The sequence below is a fragment of the Clinocottus analis genome, unplaced genomic scaffold, assembly GCF_023055335.1.
Source record: "Clinocottus analis isolate CAN_PGR_092001 unplaced genomic scaffold, fCliAna1.0.p SCAF_1, whole genome shotgun sequence".
NCBI classification, from domain to species: Eukaryota; Metazoa; Chordata; class Actinopteri; order Perciformes; family Cottidae; genus Clinocottus; species Clinocottus analis.
This window is the reverse complement of record NW_027175820.1, coordinates 1,366,651-1,389,439: the sequence shown is the minus strand read 5'-3', so window position 1 is coordinate 1,389,439 and position 22,789 is coordinate 1,366,651. Positions and strand designations below refer to the sequence as shown.

General features: G+C 44.4%; 1 protein-coding gene across 1 annotated transcript in view; it reads right to left on the bottom strand.

Moving 5' to 3' along the window:
* ano1a (anoctamin 1, calcium activated chloride channel a) overlaps positions 1–19,333 on the bottom strand; it is a 49,483-nt gene extending 30,150 nt beyond the window's left edge. Inside the window, exons 1-5 of the mRNA XM_068576172.1 lie at positions 19,204–19,333; positions 13,529–13,677; positions 5,090–5,437; positions 1,797–1,895; positions 774–925 (exon numbers count right to left, since the gene is read on the bottom strand). Coding sequence (XP_068432273.1) covers positions 774–925; positions 1,797–1,895; positions 5,090–5,437; positions 13,529–13,677; positions 19,204–19,273 — 818 coding nt within the window. The 5' untranslated portion in view covers positions 19,274–19,333. The remainder of the gene's footprint in view (positions 1–773; positions 926–1,796; positions 1,896–5,089; positions 5,438–13,528; positions 13,678–19,203) is intronic.
* Between the last annotated feature and the right edge of the window lie 3,456 nt (positions 19,334–22,789).

Here is a 22,789-nt window from a genome sequence, read left to right as displayed (position 1 = left end):
CCTCTGCGTCTGCAACCGACGCACCGAGGCACCCTGTAACGTCTGCATGAGTCACACCGAGCCTTTCAACTAACTCACGATTATTAGACAGTCGTGGCAAAACAGATTTTACATGCTACGATGGACCGTGGCCGTCTGAAGCTGGCCCTGACCCCCACCCGAGGAAAAGATCGTCATTTTGGTTCTCTAATTTGCTCAAGTTACGTGACAAATAAACCAATTTTGACTTCTCGCTTTACAGGGGGAACGAACAGCAGCCTTCAGGTGTGGACCAGCGTGGTTTTGCGGTCTTCATACTTCCCTGTTCATGACGATGTGGATAACATACATCATTATTTCCGTGGAATATCTACAGAAGCTCCGAGGGTTGAGGGATAGTTCTGCGTGGGTCCGTCAATAAATCAACCTCTTTCACCTACTCATTGTCATTTGTCCCCTTAAAATAAGAGTATTGATTTAAGCAGCACTGTGAGTCATTCATATCATTAAAACTCAGCAAATTAGCACTCGCATAGCTTCACATGAGCTACATAAATGTACCGTTTCCCTCAGGCAACTGTGGACTGAAATACAAATGTATAAATCAGTAAATAGAGATCCCCTGAGCCTCTGCTGGACTGATGTCAGAACTCGTCAAAGTATTTTTTGTAACTTTCGCCTCCTCATTTCTAGTTTGAGTCTATCTTTATCGTAATCTATTCCATAATCTGCCCTGAACACAAAGCAAAAGGTGTAAAAGTCTGAGAGTCTTCACGAGCCGAGCTTTTACTCACAGATGCTGCTTCTCCCTGGAGAAGGGGTGAGACAGGGACTTGACGCTTTGCGGCCGGTTGGCGTCCACTTTCGGGTGGAGAGGAGTTGTGACTTTGTGAATGAACAGTCGGATCTTCTCCACCAGATTGCTGCTTTGTTTCACCTCGTAAACCTGCAACAGGAGGCGAGAGACACTGGGATTGCATCCTTTGCATCCTCTATTTATACACTTGGTCTCATTGACATCCACATTTATTTTTCAAGAGTTAAAATGTTCTGTGAGCTGATATTATTACGACAGAGGCAATTTGTCAGTTTTTCTATTCAAGCCTATGTCTATGAGGGTCTGCTTACTCACTTTGAGAGGGCTCTGAAGTGTTTGGATGTGGGCAAAAAGCTGGACTATCTTCTGTGTTGTAAGCATTTAAAACAAGCTTGTCTTTTATAAGACTGATTTGAAATGCGCCAAAAGGAGACTGTCGGTTTGCAGTGGCCAGATAGAGAGAGAATAAATACTTTTTTATGTACAGTAAATAAATAGTGAACAGAAAAGGGCCTAAACTTGAGCCTTGTGGGACTCCTTTACTAACATGAGGAGAGCTTGACTTGAACCACTAGCACTGCTTCAAATCTACCTTTAAACCTTTAACTGTGTTGTTCCCCTGTAGTTCTAAAAAAACACATAGTCTAAATCCTGTCTGCTGAGTTTGTATTATATTTTATAATTGTGTTGATATTTGTCTCCAAAAATCATGTTTTGAGCTCCTATCCAATACATCTGATCAGGTACGCTGTCGTGAGGTGTTCGATGGTTATTGTATTCCTTTTTAAAATCTCTTTCCAACACATTCGTGTATGAGCCATTACTAATTGGCCCCATTGAGGTGTTGCAATACACAAAGGCATATGACAGATGAAACATGATATTAATCATCACGCTCAGCAATGCAGCTCTAAGAGCCAATTCATTTTGCCCCAGGGAAAGCAAAAGCTGCAGCATATAGGCATGTGACGAATGAAGCATTAAACCACAGGAGGCGTACCTTCTTTGTCGGCATCTTGAGCTTCATGAACTCAGCCTCTCGACACAGAACGTCCCAGGGAGCATGGATCTTCAGGAAGCCGATTCCAGGGATCTTGCCCTGAAATGCAACAAAGTTTTGTACTTGTGAACGCATGAATCACATCTAACAATACGTATTTGGACAGAACATTGCAGCCCGCGCAGCAAGCAGGTTGCCCTTCTGTTAGATTCAGATTTCTACCGTCTGGTAGAGTCCGGTTTCCTGTCAGGAAAATCCACCGCATCCATTTCAGCACAAACACGTCTTTATGCCGCATATGGGATCTTTCTCTCTCTGCAGCTTGTACAGTTATGTAAAACCTCTCATGCACTGCCAGACTCACTTCGCACCCTCCAGCTCGGCACACTGACCTGTCTGGATACAGAAATACACAAGAACCAGTTCAAACTCGCTGACTGGCTGTGTACATCACACAGATTGACCATGTTATTTGTTATGCCTGCTGACAGGAAGCAAAATGAAGTCGCACTGTTGAGAAGTAAGGTTGCTGCAGCCAAGGCTACTGTACTGTAAACATGGAATATTACAAATGAGGTTTACATGCATATGCGTTTGAAAAAAAACAGCAATTATAGGTGGATGTCAGTTACTCACATCGTGAAATGGACTTGCAAATTATAATTGCGCCGGCTAATGACAGCTCCTGTTATTGATCTGCTCTGGTGCACCGCGGCCAGCTGCTGAACAGCTGATGGACTCTGAGTGAAGGCACAAGTAGAAAATCCACGGCTCCGCCACGAGTGGAAGCCAGCAGGTTTTTTAAATGTTTATTTGGTCGGATGACAGAAATACGGTCTGTGGTTTAGACGCGCTTGAGAGATTTTAAGCTTTTGTTCTACGACATAATCCTGTTCTCGTGGGGTTTTAAATCTTTAAAGCCTTTGCGTTCTTCCATGGATGATACGCCGCATGAAGAGTTAAATGATCTGCATTTGTCTTTTCGACAGAAGACGAAGAAATGACAAATAGCTCTGCTTCCCCGTTAATGAAAACAAATCTCTTTGCGTTTCACGGGAAAAACAAGCGTCGGTTTACCACCCGACGTCAGCTCAAATGAGAAGTGTCGACACATCCAACTTAGAAGAATCAGCTTTAAATATAAAAACATATTTTAAGTTTATTTTATTATATTATTCAAATGTGTCATGAGGTTATTAAACAGACACCAGTAGACTGCGTTGGGTCTTTGATGTGCAGCTTTAAGGGCAAAAGATTTGTTCAGTTCCACTTTAAAACCAACAAAATAGACAAATTCCATATCTAGCTTTTCTAATTTACTTTTTTTTTCTGAATCAAATTTGGTTTATTGCCAAATCAGATGAATGAGCTTGAGAATTACAGTCAGAATAAATACAGTAAAGAAAATTGAAATATAAAAAATTACTGGAGATGAATCATAAATATAATATCATTTTACGATAAGAAAAAAAACGTATGTGATATATATATATATATATATATATATATATATATATATATATATATATATATATATACATTTATATATATACATATATATATATATACAAATGTATACATATATATATACATTTATATATATATATACATATATATATATATATATTTATATATATATATATACACATTTATATATATATATATATATATATATATATATATATACATATATATATATATATATGTATATATTAAAGGAAAAGACCTACACTGTGACTGATTACACATCATTCCCCTGAGATAACATGATGTTACATTATAACACACACACACACACACACACACACACACACACACACACACACACACACACACACACACACACTGTGGCAAACCCTGAAGCTGTTTGTTAAAGGACACTTTTTGTTGCAGCGCCACAGTCTGAGTCTCCTGTTTTATTGCTAAATCTGGCCTCCAAGTCCCCCGAGTTGCAACAACACACACACACACACACACACACACACACACACACACACAAAAGGTCATGTAAAACACCTTCTGTTGCTGACTGCACAGCGTCACACACTGAATCTACAAGCTGAGTCTCCGAGCTCAGCTCGTATGTACAACATTAAATATTCTCACCTTCTTCATACAGCTTAACCCCAATTTACTAAAGCACACGCACATATTCACTCAGACTACTTCACTTTGATCCTAAATGTACCTGAAGCATGAGCTCATGACGACAGCTATTTTATGGCAACTAGCTCCTCTTCTGTCGGGCGAGATAATCAGGAAAATCCATCACGCGCATTAAATTCACAGCTGATCTCAAATGAATTGAGACAAAAAGAAATGCAACCTCGCTTCCGCCACGCGACTTGCTCGATGTTAAAGCTGCTGTCTCGTGAACCATTCTTTACTCTTTTAACCCCAGAACACTAACACCGGGTGACTTTCAATTGTTGTTGCTTTATTTTCATTGTGTTGCTTTTGTCTGAGTTGTGTGGGTCTTTGTGTAGCTTCATGCTGCTCACAGATGTTGTTGAAGGTGGGCGTGTCTTAATGAAGGTGGGCGTGTCTAAATAAAGGCGTCTTCCTGCTCCAACTCATGTCCTAGGAACACGTGAACCAAATAACAAGCTTATAGCTCCTTTATTTATTATTAAAATAATCTTTTATTGACGATTCCCTATTTTTTCACCAGATTTTGAGCCTTTTTTCAGGGTCTCCCCCTGATACCTGTTTTTCGTTTTATGAGAAGTTCTGCAGGGTAAAATAAAAGAAGAGTACTTCAACTTGCCCTATATATTGCTGTATTTTATCAGGTACATATCGGGTGAAATTCACCCGACGTTATCGATTGTGTGACTATTTTCAACATTAGTGTTCTTGGGTTAAATGTCGACTATCAGCATAAATGCCTCGAAAGACAACTTTCGAAGCAAACAAATTAAGGAATAGTTGATTTTTGCAACTTCAGCTGAACGAATTATAAGAGATAGCTTAATGTTTGCAGACCGATTGGTTGGATCTCATCCAAAAAGCCTTTTTTTCACATTTTTGCAAGAAAATACAAGCAAGTAGGTATGCTAAACAAATTTCTATGAGTGTTTTTAGGAATTCCCTTTCTTGGTACTTGCAGCTTTACCTTCAGTCTGCAAGAAGCCGTTGATTTAAAAAGCACTACAAATGCCAATGAATGAATTTGCCTCTGTTGTAACCGCAAGCTGCCTCGGCGCAATGCTAATGGATAGCTTGACAGACGCGGCAACGGTAGCTCTCGAAAGGGTCAAGTGTCAGAACGCCACGTCACATTCGGCTCTCACCCCTTCGTCCTTTTCCAGCTCCAGCCCCGTCTCCAGGAGGTTTTCCTCGAACTCCTCCCGCCTGAAGCGCTTGTCGTCCTCGTGGTAGTCCGTCCGATGCTTCTGGGCGGCGATCTCCGGGTCTTCCTTGGGCTGCAGCGGCGCGCGGCTGCTCCTCATGCTCATGCTGCGCCGGAGCCGCCGGACGAAGTTGTTGTCGCTGAACTTGGAGGACTGGCGCCGGATGCTGGCGGGCTTCTGGATCTGGTACGCCAGCACGTAGTCCACCCGCCGCCGGCCATCAGTGAAGTACGGGCCCAGCCGCGGATACAGAGGGGAGCCCTCATCCGCGTACATATTTTTCATGGGCTGAGAAGCAAGACAAGACAAAGAGAGAGACTATAGCTTATTTATAGAAGCATCTTTTATTTCTGAAAAATAAGGATAACGTCACCCAAAGGCCAACACTCTCCAGTACTTTGCTGTGTGATAGTGATCTGATGGGTCAGTTTCATGCAGACTTTGATATGCAATCATTCTTGGCGATCACTATGCTAGCAGTCACCGGTAAAGGACTTCACCTTGAGAGCATATCTGAGAGTATATATTATGGAATTTTGACTAAAATGCATTAAAGACAAAGTGAAAGGAAAAATAAATGTTCCCAGTTCTGATCCTGTGTCCCCTGGCTCATGTAAAAAATGTAGAAGACATCTGTTTGGCAACGGATGATTTCCTTCTGGGGGAAAGAAAATGCTTTTGTCAATCGAGCGACGTCTCGGGAGTTTCAGAAATCAGTTCGGCAGCTTATGAATAAATATATAAATGTAACAACAACCAAATATGATTTTGACGAGAATTTCCAATCCTCTTGAATAAACAATATGTAAATATGTGTTTTTCTATTACACTTATTCAATAAAAAAGTATTTGTGTGAGCATCAGAAATATATTTGTGAATCCTATTTGGATTCTGTTTATATAATGACAACTACTGTGTGTGATTCATAAGGTACCAGCGACAGTTCACACTCATATGGTTAAGTGCATCACGCTGTGGAATAACTGGTTCGGTGTCGATCACAAAACAACTTGAATATGATGAGAAAAAAGATCATGGTTTGTGTTCACAAAAATATCATAACAACAAAGTGCAGCAAACGTAACAAAGTAACTACTGCAAATAAGTAAACACCCTTTCTCTGTTGACTTTCTTATGGAACAATATGTAACAAGCACAAACTCATCTTTCACTTTTGGTGTCAAAGGGGACATGAACAGCGGTCTCCTGGGTGTAAGTCCAGTCTGTTTGACCCTCCCACCTGTTGCTCTTTATAATTAATATTTCACTATTTAACTTTAAATAATGGACGCTCCATAATTCCCTAAGCTCTGTATGTTGCTCATTTTATTACACATCTTGATCTGCCAGAATGCCAAAATGTCCAGATTAAAAAATAATAAAAACATGTTTTCCCGACAACTGGGCTGTTTATCCACAAAGCATCTGCCCCGAAATATGACACAAAAGTGGCCAGTGGTTGTAGAAATATGTGAAAAGAAAATCAAAACACAAACAAAGATGGAGACTGAGTTAGAGCGCTGGGTGCGGCGAGGGAAGTAGATCACATAGTTGCTGTTTGTCACTTCAGGCTTTTCAGTCTCTGCAGTTTATTTACATGATGGTTCACTGGACTAATGCACTCCTGGGCCCCGTACACTTTTACACATGCAGTGTAGCACCATTTACCGTCTCCAGAGACGTATAGAAGAAGGCCAGTAGAGATAATGTAGTGCAAACAAACATGTAACCTGACCCGCCTGACAGTTTGTCACACGCAACCTGAAGAAAAAAAGCTTTCAGGGATGTTTTTGCCTGTTCAATACTCTCCTCTTCAGGCAGAGCATACGCTATCGTAGCGTCGACGCTAACCTCTGCAGGAGCCGCCATTGTTGTGCGGTCACTAATGCGTTATTTGAGGCCTCACAAGACGGATACGTGTGTGATGTGTGATTCACGCGTGACCCTTTGACGTGGAGAGAATCCATCAAAGAAAACGTGTGCTTCTCTCCAGCTGGATGATGTCGTTCGCTATTTCATAAATATGCTGTGGATTATAAAGCAATGCAATATGTTGATAGGCAGTGTCCCTGCACAGATGGCGCCTCATACATTAACACACATGTTTTGCATTTCACTGGGTAATCATGTTGCACCTGGACACTGAGAAACCATTAGCCAGGTAGTTTATTTCTGCACTATAACCCACGTGGGGGTCAACATGCTTCTTGAGCAGTTAAGGCACAAGGAGCCACACCGTCGCACCGGGTGACATTCTCCTTCTTTAACACTCACAGCACCGACTGTGGATTCATCCGCCTGTTGAAAGTAGTCCCCCGTACAAACAAACTGTTCCTTCTCGCCTGCGATAACTTCGCTAACAGTCGATACCGCATCCTCGGCCCCTTCGCTGATTTATGTCGATGCTCAGTTGCAGGCACTTTGCATTTCTTAAACAACAAACACGATTACATTCAGCGTTTATTTCTAGGTCATTTATTGTTTCGTCAATCCCTCGAGTCGTTTGATGGTTTGGACCGACAGCATACATTTCCCCCTCATGTGTCATGAATAAAGTCAGCTGTGTCTCTGCTGAGGACAATTAAGTCACTCAGGTTAGTAGTTTAGTTATATTTTTCTGACGTCTTTTAGGGGTTAATTTTAATTATTAATGTTTTTCTTCGCCATCTTTATTTTATTTGAGAGCTGTTTCTAAATATTTACCATGACAATGTGAATCTAATATACCTGGTTATTGCGAATGATCTCAATAATTTGAATAAAATATTTCAACCAGACAGTTTTGTGCAGCCAGGTGACATTAGGGGCTGATCCACAGTTAAAGTCCTTATTTGAAAGCAGCCTCGAGAATAAAAAACATCTGTGTTTCAGTGGCAGGAGTCTTCCATCTACAACACTCGTAATCAGCACAGTACAATAAGGATCAGGGACGAGAACACGAGTTTAGAAAATGGTATTGATATAATAAGAAAGTTAATGGCGGTGGAGAGAAGACGATTAGCGTCCTGCAGGGTTCAGCAGCCTGGTTTATTAAACCTGGATGAGCCGTGGGGGCGTGGCACTAGTTTGGCTTCAGAGCGTTTCTTGTCCTCTCCCCGGTTGATTTAATCCACCGGGACACTTTTTTCTTTTGGGATTTTTACATGTCTGCTCCAACGAATGTGGGATTACGGCGGTTATGTGAAGATAATTTAAAAAAAATCAGCATTTACGTGACGTGAACATTTGAAGATCTAGGATGTAGATTTATTTTTTAATTCAGTTTTATTTTCTGACATGATATTCCAGAGTAAAAAACAACAACCTCTGTTTGTCCTTGTCCAGTGTTTTCTCGTCTCATTACAGATGACACCACTTGAAGTTACCTCCAGGCTATTTGTTCTTTTAACCCTGCGTGTGCGTATGTGTGTGCATGTGCATGTGTGTGTGTGTGTACTGGCTAAGGTTATCTGGCGAAACCTCGAGGCACACATCGGTCAAACACACACAGATCCTCCCCTACTTCCACTGACCCCTAGCAAGTTGAAACACTGGACAGAAAGCGAGCTGTTTATCGCGCTATCTAAACTCGTAACAGAAGAAGAAACTTTGTTTTGATTACGTTAGATGAGAATTTATGATGCTAGCGGGGGAGAGGAGCGTATGACGTCACTGTGTCACCAGAACGCAGAAGGACACCACAGGGGAAAAAATAGAACATAGACATAAAAATAGAGTATAAACAACTGTTGCCTTAAATAAACACATAAATCTAAAATTGAAATTTGTGCTAAATACAGTTTTGTCGTATAAATCCGTGTCTAAACAAAGTTAAACAAGAGTTTACAGCCATGATAGCCGCTCCATTAAGTTGAGGGTTAGAATGTCTTGTTGTTGTATGGAAATAAATGTAAATAAATAGAGACGATGTTTTGAATGTGATGTTGCACGTTCACTATCTTAGTGGAGCATGTTAGCATGCTGACATTTGGCGGCGTGCTAACAGTCTCCAGCTGTGGTTTATGACATTTTTTTGAGCAGGTATTTGGTCATGAACCAAATGAAATTATTATTCCTCGAGTTCTGTCATTTTGCCGTCGCAATCTTGGATTACCCCCGTCGCCATGTTGGTTTTTTTTACAACCAATGGACAGAAGTGACCATATTTGGAATGTGGAGGAGTGATGCAGAGACGCCGTAGTCTCTGGTAGCTGCAGCGACCTGTCAATCACACTAAGCCCACCCTAATGCATACTCTACTTTATGGTCTCTGCTATAAATTGAGCATAATTTGCTAAAATAACACCCTGCTGAATTAAAGGAGATGTTGAAATAAAGAATGAGACCTCAAGAATCAAGTGAGAAGGAGGGTCATATAGACTAGTCTGTAAAAGGTTAAATAAATCCTTTTAAACTGCAGTGTTTTCCCATCAGCCATTGTGTTCTTTAGTCAAACACATAGAGACAGCTGGATTTCTACATTTTTTGACATATTTATTGATAAATGAGAGAAAAAGAGCTAGGCTGACCATCATCATTACAGATCTAAAAGGGTTAATCACCCGAGTAAATACGTGAGTAAATACGCGAGTGCGCCGCAGACGAGGTTAGCGGCGAGCTGGTGAACACGGCGCACAACAGTGTGCGACAGTGAGGTCGCCGTGCGAGTCTGAAGACATCACACTGCGTGGGAATTTGCGTGAAGCACTAAAAGTAGCCGCATGTCCAACACGGATGTTTACATGGTGATAGCGGGACAATTACAAGGCAATTCATGTAGAAGATAACACAACCCGCCGTCAATGAAAGAGCCATCAACTCTGAACTTGTGCGGAAAACTAATATTGACACAGCGGGCCCCACGCTGACGTGCACAGAACAGTGTGTGTGTGCGCGTGTGTGACTGTTATAGTAGGATAAAGGTCTGGTGTGTGTGTGTGTGTGCGTGTGTCTATATATAAATATATATATATATATATATATATATATATATATATATATATATATATATATATATATATATATATATATATATAATTTGTGTGTGCGTGTGTGTCTGTGTGTGTGTGAATCTCCAGCCCCCTGCCTCATCCCTCCCCCATACACACACTCATCCTCATCCTCGCTCGACAGGAAGTAGTCATCGCTGCAGAGGTCAGAGGTCGCTCCTCAGAGGGCGCATGAGGATGTTGTGGTGTACGCATCGTTCTCCAATAGGAACTCTTTTCTCACTAAGCCACCGGGAAATGAGGTTCTCCTCTCCTCTGGGCTTCCACAGGCACACAGCCACCCACACACAAACAAACACACACACATACACACACACACACACACACATGAGCCATAATAAGCTTAAGGCTGAGACAACCCAGCAGTTTTCAAGTCAATAACGTGTTCCACGGCAGCAGTAAGCTGCATGTGGCAGCTGGATCTCTCTGTTTTTCAGTGTTTTTTACATGTTGAATGCAAATCACAGTTTTAACTCCAGCAACCTGCAAGGTCACAGCGCCGAGAATACATGAGGCATACGTCTCCCCAGCCCAGACAGGTAGGGCGACGGGAACTTAAGGGGTCAGTTTGATCACTCATCGCTCCCAGATATCTGTACAACGCGACGCGGTGGAGGTAAAGTTTCATTTGCTCGAGACATTAAACAGATTTGGATGTTTGAAAGTGGAACATCCGCTCCATCCAAAAGGCCTCGTTACTGCGGACAATCCACGGACCTCGATGTCAGCAGGTTTCGCAGCGCCCGTGTCTTCAGTCGGAAGTATTTTCAAAGACAAACACCACAAGAGGGAAGTGAGAAACACGCCATCCCACGAGAGGAAAAAGAGAAAGCAGCTTTCATTTTGCTGCCAAGCAGAAGCACATTTGGCACCAAAACTTCCTCTGAGCCCGACAACATAATAAGTGTCTCGCGCCAGTGGCCGCATATAATAATCAATTATGCAAATACCCCATGAAGCAATATTTCATATGCACTGTAATTGGCCACGGCTGCTTTTCTGTTAGGCCCACTTCAGGATTTGAGTAATATTAAGTCCTCATCATACCATATTTTCTTACGCTGTACGTTTGACAGATTTCTTGTGATTGCAACTGATTAATCTGAATTATCTCATTTTCTCAAGACAGCAAATGATGTGTGGATTGTTTTGTCATGAGCGATATCAAACTTTTACCACACCGAAAGCCAAGAATCTCAAAGAGAATTGAACAGAACATGAAGCACAGGAGAGATAATACGTGGATGATGAGATATTTTCACTGTGAATAACAGAGTGCAACACTTGATCGATCATTCGTCTTCTTTTTATTTGAACACTTGATATTTTATGTCGTTATTTCTTCAGTCCAACAAAACATACGACACTCTAAAGTAAGAAAGAATGCAAGAAACTAACCATGAACGATCGATCGTCCATCTCTTGCCACTTGGGGTCGGCGCTGCAAGCTGTTAATGCAACTATGACATATAAACTATCCTGAACTTCATATGGGGAACATGTGTTCTCCGGTGGAGGAGGAACATTGACCCGTGTGCTTTTGTGTGGGTCTTTGTTCCGCAGTGTGCAAGATTTCTCTCATTTCTCTCGTTTTTCGTGGCAATGGAAGAAAAAAGAACGCCGGCCGATTAAAAGAGAGCCGCTGAGCTGGAAGAATATCCTTCAGCTCAAGTGGCACTCAAAAAGCGCTGCTCTCTTATGAGCCACTCCACTGCTGCTCAAGCTCAAAAATTCTGTCCAATTCTGAGTCGATTAACATGTAAAACAAATCACTTCCTGTTCCCCTGACACTGCCTGGTTCTATAAGCAAAAGCAAAAGCGCAAGAATGTGCTGAAGCCCGGATCCCCGCTGTGTTATTTATCATACGGAGCAGAACACTGTGAATGCTTTTAACAAACAATTTCATCAATGCTATAAAGATATTAACTAGTAAAGCGTGAGTTATTAATGGCTCTTTGAAACGACGTTACTTTGAGTTGCTTACTGGTCATGAACATTTCCATTGAACAGCAATGTCTTGTGCAGAAATGTAACATGCCCAATATACAAATATATCAATTATTCATCAATTATTTCCCACCTGTGCTGAGCCCGGTCATTAATCATAACCACGACTCAGAGGTGACGTTGGTTGGCTGCGTACGAGCTCCCGACCTTTCATTAGTTCCCACAACACAGCAACGCTCCTCGCAGGTGAACAACACTGATGCAATTTACTGGAAGAGACAATTGCAGTCAATGGTTTGCAGTTTCCTTCAGGAAATCTTTTTTTTTTTCCTATAGTGTTCCCCGTTGCTGTGTGGGCAGATACACAAATCGTTGTGTGAAAATGTTGTGTCAGCACATTGACGGTGCGTACAGTGTGTGTCAACAAAGTTTTAATGAGTACTTTTCCCTCGCAGACACTAGATTTAAATTAAAATATGTCTTCATAACCTCCCTTGAATCCGAGCTACCAGTCCAAGCAGGGAAATGAATTCATTTCTCATGATATGAGCTTCATAACCAACTGCTCTACACACGGGACCCACATACATGTAGAACCTCCACGGACCGTTAAAACTATATTACATATATGTACTACACCGCGTGTCTCGATAGATGAGACTCACAGCTGCAGCTCTGAACCATAGGCGGCTGGGAGTTATATTTCCAGGTCTAGGCATCAGAAATGTTTTTAAAATAGATGTTTCAGATATCTTTTCTCGGCTGAAATGTAGAAAAACAAAGTAGGAAACCCTCCATGACGTCAGTGAGAGTGTGGTTGAGGAGGGAACGTGCGTGGCGGTGGATAAATAAGGCAAACAGGTTGTTCCTGATTAGGAGCATTGATTGTTGCTCCAGTGGCCCTGAACGCGTTGCGGGTAAAACCGTTGGGTTCTTGGTGAAACTCCCCAGGTGAGTTATCGTTAGTACTTCCTGGAAGGTGGAAAGGTTCTGGGTCAACCCTCCGAGGAAGGAAGTTTTATTATAAAACCTCTCATAGCCGGCTGTGAGTGTAACCTTTCACATACGGTTGAAGGTATAACTCATCACACCCTCAAGCGAGGAAAACCTTTAACATATGAGGAAGTTTTTATCGGATCTCTGCGTTCCCATTTCAGCTTTTTGATTGTGACACAGTGAACACAACGCGGCTCGTGCCGAGGTCTGGTACTCTAAGTGTGACTGCAGATCCTGGAAAAACTTCTGGCCCTCACACCATTCATTGTATGTCAGCGTTAGTAGTAAGTACATGCATCATGGGCCTTTTATGCTTCATTAATCACAAGTCTTTAAATCATCTCCTTGGAAAATGCAGCTTTCCTCATGGGAAAACATTTCACTGCCTCCAGCCGCTGCCCGACACCACAAATCATGATAATGACAGCGTGGGCGTCGTGTCTTACTATGGACTCGTTGCTCCTGCCGTCGGTGTTGACGAAGTCCGCGCCCAGGTTCTTCTCCTCGCCGGCGACCGGCAGGTAGTTGTCGCTCCTCCTCATCGTGGCGGGCGCCTCCCGCTGTTGGCTGCCTGAGCGATCACGAGCCGGAGAACCTGGGGAAGAAACGAAGAGAGGGATGTCCCGTTAGCCATTTGAGAGAGAGAATGTAATGCAATTTCATATATCTCTTTTTAATGCATTCATTTTCTAAATTATACTTTGAAATGTCTATCATAGGGAAGGAGAAATTCCTGCAAAGCCTGCCTGTGTCGAGGGTAGAGCCGTGCACAGATTACGAGGCAATGGAGAACCTCCCCCCTCCCCTTAAACACAAAACAAACACAGATAAGGTGTTTGTAGTTGACACACCTCTGCTTGCATATTACACCCAGAGCACATTAAAGAGGAACCATCGGAGACACCGCGTCTGTCCTCTTAAAGCAGAGCCGTTCTGGTTGAAATGGCTTTTTGTTCATGCGTCTGTGTTTGAAGGGAAACGTCCCGGTGGCCTCACTATGCAGCGCCGCTGTCATACAAAGTCAACAAAACCCGCAAAAACAAACATCCAATTCATCCAATATATCCAATTTATTTGGTCGAGCACAAAATCAGCAAATTGCCTCAGACGGCCTTCGGGTCAGATTTGCTTGTATGATATTAAAAGATGTTAACAGATCGCCCTCACCCCTGATAATTAATCCATCGAGAGCAAAGCTGTATGGACATTGTGAGAGAAACATAGTGATAACAACATTGCCCACTCATTTGAGCTGTACACTGTATTGCACAAACATTTGGTTATCATGTTGATCATCATCACATATTCCAGTCATAGCAGCCGCTCCGCATATCCTGCATAAATGTCCAATATCAGAATCATTAGGAAACCTTTTGGATTAGAACAATCCTTTGTGTCTTTAACGCCCTCGCAGCCCAGCGCCCCGGAGGATTTGACATGTGAACACATCACGGACGAAGCCTGGTGGCTCTCTGCACCAAAGAAAAGGAAGAAACACCCTCTCTCCCCTCCACCCTTTACAGGAAACATCTGTCCCCATGGATACAGACGGACGCCCTGCTCGCATCACACGCTGCTCCTCTGTGACGTGTCGGAGACGAGCGTCTTCCTTTTCGTCCAACGATCCAGCTGTCAGGTGATTAATACGATGTCATTACTGTACGACCGCGGCGAGGTATTTTCTCAGAACAGGTTTATGGGTTTTGTGTTGGTTTTACCCTGAGGGAACACAAACGGCAGAACAAGAACCTGTAATGGAGCTCGGGGCTAAGAGAAAATCAGTCACAGACACAGTAACAGAGTTAATTATCTGAGTCCCTGCCTCTACCTGCTCCCTCGGTGGGCCACGGTCTCATAGTAACATCTCCAATCACCTCTGACGGATATCGTTAATGAATAAAAACCCAAGGGGGAAAGAAAAAAGTTTGATGTGGCTCTTCTGGGTTTTTGTAGACGCATCTCCTTTTGCATTACCTATTTAAAGAGGAAAACCTATTTTAATTTCTCAGATATTCACTTAAATGACAGCGAGCATGAGCACAGCGGCCTCTCCGAGTCTGGTCAACACAGCGTCACATGTTTACTTAAAATGTTAGCCCTTAGTCTGCTTTTTGGAAAAGATAAACCAGGCTGAACGTCCAGCGCTACGTCCTCCACGAGCATCTGGCCTTGCTGGAAATTGGGAAGCAGCTTCCATACAATGTTGGATCCACACTCCAGGAGAAGCTGCGCAGCCTGAGCCCGCTACGAGGAACACGACCACGAAGCAGAGCCGACCACGAAGCAGAGCCGACCACGAAGCAGAGCCGACCTCTACCGATCCAAATGAGGAGGCAGTGTGAGAGGAAACAGAGACGTAAAAAGCTGGCATTCATTCTCGGCTAAAGGCTAAAGGCTAAAGGCTAATCTCGGCAGATGTCTAATCTCGGCAGATGTCTGATCTCGCCAGATGTTTGTTCCCTGGACAATAAGCTGGACAGATTGTTGTGTCTTTACTTTCACTGAAACGTGGCTTCATGGGAGTATCCCCGACTCGACCCTTCAGCCGAACAGATTACACCTTTTTCTAGCAGATCCCATAACCGACCTGGCTTGTTGACTTTGAGACATTATTTGCTTCTGTCATTAAATTCTCCCTCCAGTGTGTCATAAACATTACACCTCCATTAATCACAGGACATTATGCTGCTGCAGTCGCTCAGCTATGATGCATCTCATCGCATTTCAGCACAGTCCAACTCCATTGTGACATATTTTTGCAGTCCTATGGGAGAACATCCGAACCCAAACACATACTTTTGTATTTGCGCTGAAAAACGGGTGAGACAATTCGAATCCATCCCAAACAGTTCATTTCAGTAAAGAATGAAAATCAACTTGTCGACGTTGCCAACTCAAATCGATGATTTATTTGCAATGAATAGAAGTGAAAACGCATCTGTCTGCAGGTTAACGTGTGTCTGAGCCCACACGGTGTGGTCGTATTGGAGAGTATCCGCTAATGGGCTTAAATACACAAAACCACCATTGTGGTCCTTTAAAGCGGCACAGGGCGGGTCGTCAGCCGGCTGAATCTCGGAAGACCTCGAAAATGTTGCTGTTGGTTTTCTACTTAATGCGCTGAACCACAGCACAGCCCCTCCACCGTGTCTTTAAAGCTTCACATGCTGGTGGCCACAGCGAGGAATCTTTCAAGGAATGTTAAAGACTTTCTAAAAGTTCTCAGCAGTGATGTCTATTCTGTGCACACACAGACACACTTTAAAGTCAACGCGTCTTGTCCCTTTTCGTTACAATTTCTTGCAATATTGAAACAAAAGCAGTGGTGAATGAAGCAAATGCCTTCAAAAGCGAAACAAGTCGTCGGCACTAGAAAAAGGACTGCGCCGGTTGTTCCTTCTAGCACTTATACGATCTTCCAGACAACCGGCTCTTTGTGGCCGTGCACATAATGACTGACTCCTGCAGAAGTAGCGTGGTGCTGCTACGCTGCTGCAGAAGCTCTTAGGCGGAAGGTTGAGGTCGACGGTCGGGCGGGCAAAGTGTCTGCAGTTCACGTCCAGAGCTGTGAGCACTTGTTGCATCGAAGTTGCCCATAAGATCGACGTTAAATCAAAAGGGATGTGTAGATGGGACATGTTAGCCTGCCTTCTTTACGGCAACTATATAAAGAGCGAAGTATCTTTAGCCGTATTTTCATTCAATTCTCCAGCTAATCTTGTTGGAAAAAAATGGAGAATTAGCGGATAAACTGAGCTACAGCAGAGTTTGGTGAGATGTTGGCACTTTCGGCTGCGCGTGGCTGCGGAAGACGCCGACAGAAAAGAGTTGATCAGTCATGTGAGTTTAAAACTTTTCTTTGTGATTGAGTTTGATTGAATTTTGCCGTTTCCGTACAGCTTTTGCTTTCCATCAATGCAACGCTTCAAAATGTGCACAAACAGAGAAATGGAAATGAGTAAATGGATCGTTGTCCTCAAGTGACTCGGACACGTGAGGCGGGCAGCAAACATGAAGGAACAGAACGGTGTGGTTTTGTTTGCGCTAATTAAAATACCCAAATAAAAGAACTTGATGCTACATGACTGGTGCGGCAAGTTTGACTTTTTCCCTTCTTTTTTTTGCACTCAACTCTTTTGAACCCAAGTATGCATCCTTAAGTATACGTAGTTAAGGGTATTCCACGACGACACAACCGCGCCCGTGACTAGATATCACCTGCCAAAACGTTTTGGCAGGAAGCCCAGGCAAACAAAACCGAGCGTGGGAGTCTCGTCGGCTTTTGGCAACACTGGAGATCTACACAAACTGTAATTAGTCCACCTACCAGAGATCTGAATCTGCATGTTCAATTACGTTAACTATTAGAGCATCGCTTAAACATCCAGGGTAGTGGTTAATATCTCCAGGCAAGAAAAACAAACAAAACAAGTTCATTGCCTTGAGAACTGTAACTGGGAACATGTTGCCCGCTGAAGGAGACCAGCCGCGCCCGTTGTTGAGGAGGAGTGGTTTCAACGGAGTGTATTGGCATCTCATGACAGTATTGACGCTGATGGGTTTTACGCTAGCGGCGGCTAGCTCATATCGAGTCATATCCACGCTACAAGAAGCCAGCAGCTCTCATGTTATGGCCCAGAGTCCATGTCACGGCAGTGGGTCCCGGTGCTGGTCACCTCCCTGCCCGATGGGGGTGCCGTTGTGTGTTTGGCCGTGCTTTGTGCTTGCAGGCGAACCTCTGGAGGCCGGCTCTCTCTCCTGTCTCCAACCTGGCCATGTTGACACAGAGTCTTGGGTGGTGGGGTTGAGAAGCCTTTTTTTGTTTAACCTTGTTTCTCCTGTTTTTCGGTTAGGGAGATAGGTGAGATACCTGCACTTTGTTTTGTTACTTTGTGTGGTCTAGGGAAGTTGGGTTACTTGCACAGATTGTTTTGTGTGTTATTTTGGGGCCAGGCTCACCCTGAAGATGATGTAAGATATGTAGTATTGAAAATAAACAAGCGATTGTGACCTCAAACTGCAACATTTGGTCCTAATTTGGGAGAAGGGGAGACTCATCGTATAGCATTGTGCTCGGGTTCCCCTCGACCGGGTTTAACGCTCGGTGTCGTAGGATCGCTGAGAGCGCCGTGTCACACAAACCACCATGAGCGCCATGTGCATGCAGGGATTGTACAGGACAGGTGAGCCAGAGCCAATGAGCTCACTGGGCAGCGGCGGGAAATATAGAAACACGTGACAACGGGGCACTCCCTCAAATCTGCTTTTACTCACATGGACTCTTCCTCTTGCCGAACACACTGCTGCCGCTATCAGCCGCTAGTTTGTTTCCGTCAATGTGATTCTCAACGTCAAAAATTACAAAAAAGTCTACGTTGGACTGAAGCGACAATCAACACAATGTTTATTTTAGTTGGTTTAATAATGTAATGCAGCATAAAGAATTGTTGTTATCATTGCTCATAATTAGGATGAGCATGGCTATTGCCAGCGGCCCTCATACATTGATTCTGTTCAGATTACTTTAAAGTTTAAACACTGATGTTCAAATATGATCAAATGAATGCTTAATGGTAAATGTGTGGGAGTAACAAACATATAATGATCTATCTCTGTTCCCCTCAGTTCTAGACCTACAGGGGGGTTAGGACCCGCAACTTTATTGTTTCAGGTTCACTGCTCTAATGTTTCCAGCAGCAGCTGGATTTTAATAATTGATATCATTAAATTGTGAAGTATCCCGTCATCATTGGGGTGAAACAATTTGGGAAATCATTTCAATGCCAGCATAAAGACCACCACGTCCAACAGCAGTGCAGCGTCTGACTGTGAAAAGCTAATTAGATGGAGTCCAGGTGTGCCAGGGCTCCCATCCGGCATCGTTGCGCCCATGTGAGTTATCATCAGCAACAATCCACCTGCAGCAACAATCCACCTGCAGCAACTGCAGGGAATATAAGGACCTTACTGGAGCGCCAACAGACGCACAGCTTTATTCCCCCGCTACGCGCTCAAATCACCCTCATCATCACCATCCTCATCCTCATCGTCGGCATCATAATCCCGCGTTTCTTTCGGGTTTTTTTTTATGTGTGAAAAGTGTTCATCAAAGCGCTCTTACCGGGCTCCTCTGCGCTCTCATGACTTACGCTCCCGAACAGCTCATCGTCTCCGTCCTCCTGTCGCTCCATCGGGTCCAGATCGAGACTGAGCCGACGCTCTCTCAGCTACAGCATCGATCCCCCCTCCGCCCCCAACCCACCACCCCCCGTGCGTATTCCGGGGCTTCACAGCCGCCCGCGCTGTTGCATGGAAACGCAGGACGGACAGATACAGCACTTCATTCCTTAAGAGGAGCCGCTGGACCTCACTGTCAAACTGCCCCTATGTCCAACGTGTCCAAAAGAAAGTACCTGTCCAATAGGCTGAGTGTTAAACCTTCAGTGCGATTGTTACAGAGGATGGAAACAAGTTCTGCCTCCATGCATCGTCTGTCAGCGTGAGTCTACTCTGTGCTGGAGCATCTCGTCCGCGCGTGAGGGCGTGCTTTGTCTAAATGGGATTAACCAGTCGCGCACAAGACAGCAGAGTGATAACGCGCAGGGGAGCTGAGCCAATGTCGTGCCAAAACTGTCTGTAGCGGTGGTGCCTTCGGGTCCCGTGGGAAAGCCGGGAAATGTGGGCTGCCATGCCTCACCTGGTCCACAGCTCCTCTCCTTTCACGTGATGAATTGAAACTGCTCGGCTTGTACAGTCCTTGCTGCAGAAGAGCTGTGGCTCCGCATTGTTTTGGAGAATTGAAAATGGAAAACTCTGTGGCAGAGAGGTATAACTTTATCACCCTTAAAGATAAAATATTAGGCTAGTCCATACAATATGAACTAGCGAGCATTTAACACAATTTATTCATAATCTGTTTGTTGTGCAAAAGGTGAAGTACTGTTTTTTTTCCTCTTAGGATTCTGGGAATGCCTTCAGAGCATCAGCAGCTGCTGCCAAAGGGGCCAGATAGGGAATCCCGGGCATCTCCATATTGCATCCACTCGGCTCTCAACATGGCGGCGGCTAGCAGCGAGCAGCGCATACCGTGTACACAGCGACAGTGCCGACAAAGCTAACGGCTGAAACCAGTAGAGGGGAACCAGCAGGTGGGCGCTACACGCACTCCATGTGTATACTCAAAGATACGCGTGGCCCTGTCTACATGTCCGATATGTCAACAAAGCACAAAGAAGCTCCCACAGCTGTACACACAGAGGGAGAGTGATTTAATGATCTGATCAGGTTCCTCCAGTCTAGTATACATAACGAATGTCAGGTCTTTTGCGTGTATCATATTAATTGACCTTTCAGATACTTCCCCGTACCTCATTGTTCATTCATAATGGAAACAGGGGGGGCGCTAACACGCTCTCCCAGTTTATGTTACCTTCTGTTACCGCAAGGCGCACGAGTATTGTCATCCCCTATGGGGCGTGAACGCAGCATTGTTCTCGAGCGGCGCTGCGCCAGCTGGTGCCGCCCACTCGTGCCAGAGTCCTCCAGTCTGCGCGAGGCGGCCGGGGGCGCACGGGCGAACGGCCGCGGCGGGGTCTCTCGCGTAAAAGCGTCTCGCGGCAAGGAGAGAAGGGAAAAAAAGCACACTCGTGGACGCCTTCGTGGCGACGTTACACACATTAGCAACGCGGAGGGATACGTACACGGAGCGGCTCTCTTGAATGGGGAATACACAGCCTCAGAATGTCCTAAATATCTGCAGCCACGTTACTACTGCGTGTCCCCAAAACAAGAACTACCCAAAGTACATCATATTATTGTGTTGTTCCATGCGTAAATGAGTATTTTCCTTCTATCTGCACAACTATCTGTTACGCCGCCTGTCCGCGTGCTGCGAGTCGCGAGGACGCGCTCCCTGCAGGGTGAGAGATGCCTCGAGCGCATTGCATCCATACGACAAAGCAGCCTTCCCCTGGAAACCTAGTGGAAGAACAAGTATTTAAACCCGACGTTACTTCCCGCGTATTTGAGCCTGTTCCTCGGTTAACCGAGGAGTGGACTCGAGTCATTTGAACCTCTCGTCGGTCAAACTGTCCTTCGACGAGGCGCTTCAAGCAGATCTTATTTCCACCTCGTTTTTCTTTCTTTTTTTCATACTGGAGCCCAAAAATGCTCTCTAATTAGAAGCATTAGAAGAATTAAAGTGCCTTTAAGCCCCCCCTCCCCACAAACAAAACAAATAGATCATACATAGCTTAAAAGGTGGGGGTAAACTGGCAAGGTGCCATTTTACACCACTTAATTAAAGGGGAGCAAACAAGTGCAGGGTCCTGACCATAGTTTTAAAGGAGCATCTATGATTTGATTATAGGAAATGGATGATTTACCTGATGATTCTCCAGAGTTGAAGTGAAGAAGCCGCTCGGGTTAGAAGGTGGACTGTAATAAGAGCAGGTTTTGACTCAGGTAACACTTCCCACTCACCTGTGTGTGCATGTGTGTGTGTGTGTATGTGTGTGTGCCTGTGTGCAGATGGGGCGGAGGAGGAAGTGCTGTTGGCCTCCTCAGGTAAAGTCTCTCCTCCCACACAGCGGCTCCGGGAGAACAAGAAGTCATTGGTGGGTTGTGAAAACGTGACAAGGTAAAGGCGAGGGACCTGCCTATCGGCCCCCCGGGGGGGCAACGGGGGGGGGGGGGGGGGGACAAAAACAACACAACCTACAACAGACATCTCGTCAAGGCCCGGCCCGTCCAACTGTCTTTTTATTCCGGTGTTGTTTCTTATCTCTGTGTCACATTGAATGGACCCTTGGCGCTACGATTTCAGCCGTGCTCACAGGGAGTCTCCTCAGAGGAGACAGTCATTACAGGCGTGTGTGGACTTGCAGTAGACTGCCAGAAAGCATGTCAAACACACCCCTCCCACTCTGGAGGAATGGAAGAAAAGATGAAAAAAAAGTGACACAGAATTTCCAGGGAAGCCAGGTTTTTTTTGGACGATCAGATAGAGGTTATCAGTTTTGCCACCAGCATCTCCACGGTAGAGCAGGATCAGCCTGAGCGGACCGATCAAACAACAACGAGGCCCTCTTGCTGTATTTTCCTAACAAAACGGTTGAGCAATATATTCAAACATTATTCAAAGTGTGGCTCGGTCTGCATGCCGTCTCATCTGAGGACAAAATGCGGGACTTACCTTTGCAATGCTGGTCTGGGAGCAGCGATCCAGATGCTTTACAACAGAAACACTGGAGCAGGACAAACAGCAGTAGCCGTGGCTTTAGCTCTGTGTTACTGCTGTTTGTGGCAGCGGCGCTCAGGACAAGGAGCGGCGCTCAGAGTAACAGATGTAGAGTAATCCGCTGCCGTATTTGGATTTATATATGTGGTATTATAATGAGTATAGAAAGCAAGAGTCCCTAAGTGCAGGTGGGGGTGGACAGAGCCAAACACACAATTTTCACCCCGTGGTTCACGTCCAGTGTGAAACCAAAAGTCAACGCTTTTTTTGTGTATAACATTGTTATGCTGGTTACGTAGTTTAATGAAGTGTGCAACAGGTTGTTGTCTCCTCCCCCTCCTACAAAGGAGCCAGGCTTTCAGACTTTATAATAGTTTAGCTTCTTTTTGTGGTCATTTTGTGTCTCTTTGTAGTAACTTTGTGTCTGTTTGTAGTTCTTTGGCCCTGTTTGGTCTCTCTGTGTCATTTT